Source organism: Echinops telfairi, unplaced genomic scaffold, assembly GCF_000313985.2.
Source record: "Echinops telfairi isolate 266 unplaced genomic scaffold, ASM31398v2 ScPeMD7_70;HRSCAF=299, whole genome shotgun sequence".
NCBI classification, from domain to species: Eukaryota; Metazoa; Chordata; class Mammalia; order Afrosoricida; family Tenrecidae; genus Echinops; species Echinops telfairi.
In genome coordinates this window covers 13,229,015-13,238,665 of record NW_022103968.1, presented here as the reverse complement: position 1 = coordinate 13,238,665, position 9,651 = coordinate 13,229,015, and the positions used below count along the sequence as shown (strand labels likewise).

The 9,651-nt window shown below is 44.6% G+C and overlaps 1 protein-coding gene across 1 annotated transcript in view; it reads left to right on the top strand.

Moving 5' to 3' along the window:
• The first annotated feature begins 3,458 nt into the window (after nucleotides 1–3,458).
• The window catches only part of PNLIPRP3 (pancreatic lipase related protein 3), a 29,542-nt gene continuing 23,349 nt past the window's right edge, over nucleotides 3,459–9,651 (top strand). Inside the window, exons 1-2 of the mRNA XM_013004159.2 lie at nucleotides 3,459–3,474; nucleotides 4,264–4,418. Of these exons, the coding sequence (XP_012859613.2) occupies nucleotides 3,459–3,474; nucleotides 4,264–4,418 (171 nt within the window). The remainder of the gene's footprint in view (nucleotides 3,475–4,263; nucleotides 4,419–9,651) is intronic.

Sequence of the window (9,651 nt, the reverse complement as noted above, 5' to 3'; positions counted from 1 at the left end):
GTCACCACAACATGAGGAACTGTATTAAAAGGTCACAGCATTAGGAAGGTTGAGAACCACTGGTTTAGACCAAGTTTGTCAACAATTTTATTGTTTTCTTTCCCTGGCTTTTTTTGTTTTATGTTTATGTCTAAGTCTTCATGTATCTGAGGTTTATCAAAATCCATCTAAAAGTTTCATGTAAAGAAATCAGGAAGAGCCCCTGGTGGCGCTGTGGGTTAGGCATCGGGCTGCTACCAGCAAAGCTGTCAGTTCAAAGCCACCAGCTGCGCCAAGGAAGAAAGATGAGGCTGTGTGCTCCTGTGAAGATGTACAGCCTCATAGACTCTATGCAGGGTTGTGATGTGCTGGAATTGATTTGGTGGCAATAAAATGGTATGGAGGGACAGAAGGAGCCCTGGTACCACAATGAGTTGCCTATTGGGCTGCTAACTAAAAAGTTGCTGGTTCAAACCCATCAGTTGCTCTGCTGGGAAACCATGGAACAATTTGTTGTTGTAAAGGTTGATACTCTTGGAAGCCTAATCGGTTAGCTCGACTTTGTCCTATTGGCCCGACGGCAGGGGCTTTTTGCTATGTTTTAAGGGGTGAGATTTTCATCTAGAATTTCAATCCTCTTGTCATGAATTTGTATAACATATAAGCATTTTTATTTCCTCCACATTCTCGGCTATTTCTCTTTATTTATTTCAATCTATCATCAGGGCTATCTATCTTACTGCTTTTATTAAGCAATTACCAGATATTTAGTAATTCTATTTGTTCCCCCCTCCCCATTTCTTGAATTCATTAATTTCTAATTTTTTGTTCTGCTAATTAATTCTCTTCAACTTTACTTTCTGACTTTCTACTCTCTTGACCCGAACTATCCATTCACTATATTTTAAAAACAATTTCTAGTTTAGAATTCTAAGTATTTAAAGAATAGCTTTTTTTAATGAATATACTGTTGTTTTTATTTCAGAAATTTGGTGCTGTGTTTTTCCTATCATTATTCTTTCATGTATTCTGCATTTGACATGTTTTATTTGCTCTTTGACCTGAGAATTCTTTAAAGGAGCATTTGCAATGTTCTATTGCACTGGCTCCTTGTGTCACTCCAGTGCTCTGCTGTCTAATTAGCTGTTCTCACAGGGAAGTAACTAGTGTGCTTTCAGTTTCTTGACTGGACCCTGGCTAATAGAGGGAATAAGAGAGTGATTCCTTATTGATTATTACTGAAAGTTCACAGGTCACATGTGCCTGGAATTGATAAATAAAGAAGCCAGTAGGATAAGTCCAATTTTCACAGATATGGTAGGGAATTATCAGAGAGCAGCGTCTATTAGCACCAGATAACTTGGAGTTGATTCTGACTTATAGCCACCCTCTAGGACAGAGTAGAACTGCCCACAGGATTTCTGTGCTCCATCAACCTTTATCTGACTGCTTCCTCATTCTTCCAGAGAAGGACTGTAGACATGTTTAAACATGATTTCCTCCAAGGAGACTGTGGTAGTTATATAGTCTGTTGATAATTAGAGAGGATTAAGAGTGAAGGGGTTTAGCCTGTTGATCATGTCAGAACTTGATGACCTCAATTGGAAGTGGTAAGGAGATAAATAGCTCGCTGGAGGTGGGACACACACTGACTCTATGGGAGACATTGCCCCTGAGAAGACATGGAGCTACACTAGAGCTCTGAGCTGGAAGCAGCATGTGGAGACCCCTGCCAGTGCTGAGATGCTTACAATGCCACTGGATCCACAAGACTTTCCACCCACTGGGCTGTGATCTTCCTGCAGTCAGCGTCGTTGCATGTTCTGCATTAGTCTGAAGAGGAATTTATAGATTGGCATTGGCTATATGGGCTAATATCAGATTTATGGACTTGAGCTGGACTGGGCTGGGATGTTTTCTTGATGTATAATTACTCTTTGATATAAAACTCTCTCTTAGACACATATGAGTCTCCCTGGATTTGTTTTCTAGTCTACCTGGTCTAACACGGAGACAGATAGTCACTGTGAGTGGACAGCATATTGGTTCAACTGTACAAATATCTCTTTGAGTACAAAATAATCCTCTGTCCTCTCAGTTTATTGATGTGGAATCGCATCCATCCTCGGGGAATCGGTGGAGAGAATACCAAGTTGTCTGAAAGCTGGAAGCTAAAATGAGCCCCTGTGAGCCTCGTAGTTAGTATTTTTGATGAATGATGGACAGAAATACTCAAACACCTGTCCTCAAGCAACTCTGATACAAACAAATAATCGTAAACATTTCATTGAATACATTTAATGAACCCTCCATTAAAACAATAAAATGAAATGATTTTTGCATGCTTCAACTCTGCTCTGGGTGTTAAATGAAAAGCTGTAAAGGAGAGATCGTAGTAAAAAGATCAGTTCAGAGCCCATCAGAATCCAAGACAAGTCTCCCCAGAGTGTCTCCATTCAGAGATCCCTAAGCTGAGTCGCAGGAAGAAGATCGTTGGTGGAAACTCTGTGAAAGGGAGTTTTGTTCCCTTCAGGGAGCTCTCGTGGGTGACACTTCAGTCTGCCGTCACGGCACAGCCAGCATTTCAAAACCACTGGCCACTCAGCGGGAGTAAGAAGAGGCTTTCTCCTCCCTACACAACGAAAGAACTACAGTCTCAGAAACCCGCAGGGACCCACGCAAAGAACCCGCGCAATCCAGCCCACTTCACTGTGCTTCTGTGGGATCTGTTCTCAGAACAAGAGGCAGTGGTTGGGACAGGAAGGGACTGTGGCATGGATGAAGATCAGGACAGGTGTGTGTCAGGTGGTGTCCTCTCTCCAGGCTCATCTATCTGTATGCTGAGCAAACAATCAAAGAAGCCGCACTGCATGAAGAACAAGCAGTATCAAGACTGGAGGGCGGCTGATTAACAACCTGCGATAGGGAAATGACAGCCTGGCTTGCTGAAAGTGAGGAGGACTTGAAGCACTTGCTGATGAAGAGGAAGGATTACCGTCTTTGGTAAAGAATACCAACTCAATAATAGTAATAATAAAAGAATACCAATCCTCACACCTGGACTGGTAGGGAAGGTAACTTTGTGGTAAGTGGAGAAAAGATTGACGTTGTCAAGGATTCCTCTTTCTTGGATCCTCGATCAATGCTCCTGGAAGCAGCAGTCAAGAAATGAAGCAACGTATTGCATTAGGTAAATCGGCTGCACGAGACTCTTGAAAGCAGGGGTCCTTGAACTACGACCTGCGGGCCACGCCGAGGACATTTATCCAGCCTACCGGGTGTTTTTGCTGCCGTTGCCTGTCCTGCTTAGCAGCTGGCTCGTCCAGTGTGCAAAGGAATTTGTTCAGTTTGTTTTAAAACTCTAGTCCGGCCCTCCAATGGTCTGAGGGACAGTGAACTGGCCCCCTGTTTAAAAAGTCTGAGGACCCCTTTGAAAAAGGAAGACCGGAGAAAAATCGATACATTTGACCTAGGGTATTATGAAGACTATTGAAGGTACCAGGGACTGCCAAAGAACAAATATATCTGCCTTAGGAGAAATACAGCCAGCCAGAATGCTCCTTAGAGGCAAGAACGAGATGCTTAGTCTCACTTACTTTGGACATGTTATCAGGAGAGACCAGTCCCTGGAGAAGGACATCATGCTTGGTAAAGTGGAGGGGCAGAGAAAAATAGGATGGTCCTCAAGGAGATGGATGGACACGGCAGCTGCAACAATGGGCTCAAACAAAAGAACAATTGTGAGGATGGCGCAGGGCTGGGCAGTGTCTCATTCCATTGTACACAGGGCCGCCATGAGTCAGAACTGACTCGGCGGCATCTAACAGCAACTTCCGCACTGTGTTCCTGGCTTAGGGCTTGCCCTTGGGAACATAGGTCCCTTTCATCTGCTGTCATAGGAGAAAAGGGAGACGTGATGCACTGCAAGGGCGCTGCAAGGTACATAGCTCAGTGAGTCTTCGTGACAAGACGGAGTGCCAGGGAAGTAGAAGACTCCCAGTTTTAAGAGGAAGAACTTGAAACTCCTGAACGACAATTGCCCACAGCCATGAAGGTCTGCTTCCAAAGCCTCACAGGGATCTACAGAGTCATGCGGTGTGTGTGTTGCGGGGAGAGGGTGCGGGAAAGAAGAGTGTGATGTGAGCAGCATCTCCCTGGGTCAGACACGGTTTCATTTAAACACAATTCACATGAACCCTGGCAGTGTGCCGCACAGCCTCTCTCCAGGGCTGGTTCTTGGAATACTGACGCCATCTGCTGCTGTTGTTGTTGTTGTTGTTACAGGAAAAGAAGTTTGCTATGAAAGGCTGGGATGCTTCTCAGATGACTTCTCATGGATGGGGACTTTGTCGAAACATTTGACCGGTCTCCCCTGGTCTCCCGAAAAGATAAACACCCGCTTTCTGCTCTATACCAGACACAACCGCAATGACTACCAGGTAAGCTAACTGGCTTCTTACACACTTAGATTGTTCTAAAATGTAAGACGTAAGATATAAAAATAGACAGATGCCTCCAAACAGTGACCTAGTCGGCCATCAGCCATTTAAGGAGAGGCAAATATTTCTTTTCAGTATTGTGAATGGGATTCCCATGGTCTTTGTTCCCGTGTTTCAAGATGTCATGGAGATAGTTTTTTATATGTTTTGTGTGAGATAAATTTGATATTAAGTTCAGATGAATGTATTCACTGAGAAACTTCCACTCATAAGACTGAATAAGCAGCATGCCAATTGAATAGTGAACTTAATTGATCATCGTGGTGGGCTAAATACGTTATATCAGATTTAAGAGAAAAGGTTATGTAAACTGATTCTTCATTGTAACACAAATGAGGGTTTAGGATGTAAGACACAAATAGAAGACTCGGGGACCGGAAGAGCTCACTGTCCCCTTGGGAACTGGATGGGAATCTGCAAAGGCTTTAAGGAGGACATCGTCCTTGAGGACTGTATGTCCTGAAGTGGGAAGAGCTCTGTAGAAGCAGAGATAAATGGGGCATTCGGGGACAATGGAGAGGACCTGAATCACATTGTCAAGGAGAGAAACGGCAGGGAATGTTGGGTCAGGCTTGGTACAGGAAGGGAGGCCTCAAATGGTACGTAGAGAGTAGGTAAGGGGCAGAGGGGGAAATTTATATTTCTTCCTGGGGAGTTTAGCCTTTGTCCTGTGAGTCATGAGTCCCCACTGCCGGGGTGTGGCGGGTGCTTCAGGACACTGACTCTGGCAGCAGTGTCCTCCGTGTGGAACTGGAAGGGACTGGAAGTGGCCCCCAGGTGATCTAGAGTCACACCATGCAATAGGGTAGCCACCAGCCACCAGCCACCACATTCTAAATGGCTATACCATGTAGAATGCAATATAACTCAAAGCTCAGTTGCTCATTCGTAGTGCTCCTTAGTCACGTGTGGCTGGAGGGGCTACCATATTGGACAGTACAGAGATGGAATGATTTCCATCAACACTAAAGGTTCTATTGGACAACACTGAACTGAGATATAAGCACAGTTTAGATTATACATGGGGAACCGAGCCCAAACTTAAAATAGAGCGAGTATGGTGATCTAAAACTGGCATGACAGACATCATAAACTTTCCTGAGCTCATGAAGGATGATGGGGAAGCAATGTCCTTCTGATCAGAAAGGAACAGATTTGGGCTGAGAGAAAATGAGGCAATTCGACTCCTCCTGACCCTGTAGAATGGAGCAGGACTGGCCCTGTGGTTTCCAAGGTTGTACCTCTTTTTGGGAGCAGAAAGTCTCCTCTTTCTCCCATGATGTGGCTGGTGGGTTTGAACTGCTAACCTTACAGTCAGCAGTCCAGCTGGTAGACCATGGAACCACCAGGATTCCGCAGCTGGGACAAAGAAAGGGAAAACAAACCAACAAAAATCCCTTGCTTTAGATTTTAGATTTAGAGACACTATCGTCAAACGTCTGACTTTTATAAATGTCAAAAAGAAGAGAGAATCTATGTGGAATGTAAATGTTTGGGGGCACCTTCTCTCGGTCCAATAACACTTTCTCTGTCCATTGAGACGTCTCAGGGCACATCTGTCCACTCAGGACTAACTCTGCCCCTGGTCTTGACTCTCAGGACCCAGGGGGCTCATGGATCTTGTTTCTCCTTCTGTACATGGGGAGCTGCACTGGACTTATTGATGGAACACACCATAAGTACGTGACAAAGATGAGTCATTAGGCGAGGCATCTTAAAGCCTGAAACCACTGCAGAGAAAGTCATCGGGAAACCAATACTCCCTTGATAGAGAGACAACTAAAACCATGCTCTCTGGGTCCTCCCCACGCCCTCGTATTTGGATTGAGTCATCGGTGGCTAAAAACCAGTTTTTCCCCTTCTGATACTTGCAATGATAGTTTACAGTTAAAATATTTTGTCTGGTTTTTAAATCTAAGATAAAGGATGCATCAAGGTGTGATTCCTAAAACAAAGATGGATTGCTTCTCGGCCTTTTGGTTAAGATCAAGTGTTAAGACAAAGATGGTCCCAATCTTGCCCCAGAAGTTTGACTGTCTTTGTTCATAAGGAAGCAGAGCTCAAGCCTTTATGAGGTAGCCTGGCATACTCTCTTTTGTCAAAGGAGCACATGGTGCAGTCAACTCACACTTCTGACAGTTCTGGGTCATCCTAGATACTCCGCTGTCAGACTGGAAGCGCCCACTTTCCCATGAGCTCTTGACAACTTACCCCAGTGGCTCAGGAATCCCAAAGGGTGGTGCATATTTGCATACTTTGTAATTTCTGGGTCTGCAGCCCTAGTTAGAGGAGCATACTGAAGTGGTGACTGCCCTTGACTTACTGGCAATGAGATCCCCTGGGGTCCAGTGGGCACGTGGAGAGTGGTTGCTCCAGTAGCAATGAGGCTCCGTGTCTGCTCAGTCCAGGGGAAGCACGTCAGGAGCAGAGGCTGGAACACTCAGTGAAACTCGGTGCTTTTCATTCTCTCTCTCAATCCCCTGTTCCGAATAACGCTGACACTATTCTCGGTTTCTGTTTTTGTGGCAGAAAAATCTGATTCAAGGATGTTCAATGGTTTCTTCCCATTTTCTAGGTTATGCTATTTTAGAAAGGTGTGCCACATTGAATAAGAGGTGAACAATCCTTTCTACTTTGTTCAGTTCCAGCAACAGAAGATGTTAGGATACCATAATGTGTTACCACTTAGAAGTCAGAGCGAGGTCCTTCATTTTCAAACTAGTCTCCTGGTAAAGAAGGCATAAGGCGGCATTTTCTACTAAATTCCCGGTCCAAAATAGGATTTTCTGATGTAGAAACAGGAATCCAGGACATCTTTAAGGGGGTTCAATTGAGCCGGAAGCTGACTGGGATGTTTTAGATACCTAGACATCTTTTAGGAGCTCTGGTGACACCGTAGTTATGAGTTGAGCTGCGATTCCAAAGGTCTGCAGTTTGAAACCACCAGTGGCTCTGAGGGAGAAAGACTCCCAGAAACAATTACAATCTCAGAAATTCATAGGGCAGTTCTACCCCGTCCTATAAGGTCATTATGGGTGAGCACTAACTCCACGGCAGTCAGGTTGGGGTTTGGGGTTTGGACATATATTTTAGGGATCTCGGTGGACATTCTAACACTCAGATTGCCTTGTTTACCAGAGAAGGGCTTCCTAGAATGCCTGAATGCAATTAATTTTAACTCCCTGCTTCAACAAGTGTCACAGGTGGTCTGGGTACTATCAGTAGACACACGATGATCGGAACCCAACTGGAGAGCCCAGGTTGCAACACACGGCTCAGAAGCAGAGACCACTTCAGAGCTACTCTGTAACGTGCTCAGTGCAGTGGCCAGCCCACAGGCAGATAGGATTCTTAGCTATTACACTATGGTATCAAAACAATTTAAGATTCTCATAATCCTTCGTCTAGTTGTAAAGCTACTTTAGCCGGCAAGTTTTATGACAGATTACTCTGAGACACCGATAGTCGTAGACTCTTCATTTGAATTTCATAAGTTTAAATGTGTTGCTTCTCTAGTTACGGAATTCACCGTTGACATCTTGCTATTTTGCAAGAATGGCACACACGTTCATGAAGTGTTCCAGATTTGGGGGGACACATTCATGAAAACTTCTCAGACATAACCAAACACCTTGAGGCAATGGGTCAGTCAGGGTCATAGTCTCAAAAGACACAAAGGTCCATTGGCACAACATGATTCATGAACACAGTGTGCTGCATCCTGCTTTGGTGAACAGCAACTGGTCTCAAAGCTTGTCAGCGGCTACAGAAGGGGGAGCTATTGGTCTCTTCCCACCCAGGGGAAAGAAGAATGATGAAAATGGAAAGACATTTGCAAACAATTAAGCCAATGGACTAACGGACCACAAAGCCCCAGTCTTCACAACCCTGAGACCAGAAGAACTAGATGGTGCCCAGCCGCCACTACAACTGCTCTGAAAAGGATCGCAAAGGTCCCAGACAGAGAAGGAGAAAAGTGCGAAACAGAACTCAAAATCATAAAACAGCCAGGTGTACTGGTTGGGTAGAGAACGGTGGGACCCCCCAAGGTGATGGCCCTCAGTCATCCTTCAAGTCTGGAACTGAACCCACCCTCCTGTGTTAGAATAGCCAACCTCTTCCTCCCAAAAGGACAAAGTTAGGAGGGTCAGGAAAGACGGAGGAATGGAAACTGGACACACATGGCCAGGAAGAAGGACAAGGGACGGGGCCTTAAGGGGATTGCAACGGAGGAGTTGCAATAAATCGTGTATGAATTGGTGAATGCAAAACTAACGATCTGCTCCCTAAACCTTCACCACGTTCACCACAAAACACTTTTTTCTAAAGGAAGTCTTGCAATTTGCTGATTATAGTATCCATTTTTTTCTAATGAGTTACCTACAATTGTGCCTTCTGATGTTTCTATTAATTACAAAACCACTTAGATTCATAGCATCCTAAAGCCCTTGAGACTTGAGTTAGTAAAGGAAACCAACAAAAAGTAAGAAATACAAGTCTTTAACATTCATGTCAATTTCTCTTTAATACCCTGTTTGGAAGACATCCTGGGGGTGCAGTGGTGAAGCCCTCGGTGGCCAACCAGAAAGTTGGCTAGGGTCCCCCAGCAGGGCTGTGGGAGGGAGATGTGGCAGTCTGCTTCCATCCGGATCGCCACCTTGCAGGCTATGTGGCAGTTCTACTCTGTCCAAAGGCATTGGAATTCACTCAAGGGCATACAACTACATGCCGTATTACTTCACGTGATGAGACTCTAATCTCCATTTCTCTCTCAGAACATGGGCAGCCAATCCTATTTTGCCACCCTTTAGAACATTTCTAACCATCAAAGAATCCAATGCCCATGAATTACACAGGCCCCCGAGAAAGGCTAATGCCTACGAATTGCATAGATCCCTGAGAAAGGCTAAGCCAAAGTAAGAATTTCCTTAATCCCAGCGTAAATTTACCCAATACTGGTTTAAGACAGGGCAGTCAAACCAAGTCCTGCCTATCTCTTTTCCTCGTGAGTCAAGTTGTATGTTGTATTTTATTTTAAGAATCAATCATCTGTTTGGTGCTTTTTGCAATATATGTAGCAGTTCCCCCCCACACACTTTTTTTTTAAATTGAGATGCCTTAAGAAAAGATGGGTACAGGGGGATGAATAACAGAAAAGTGGGTGAGGGGCGAC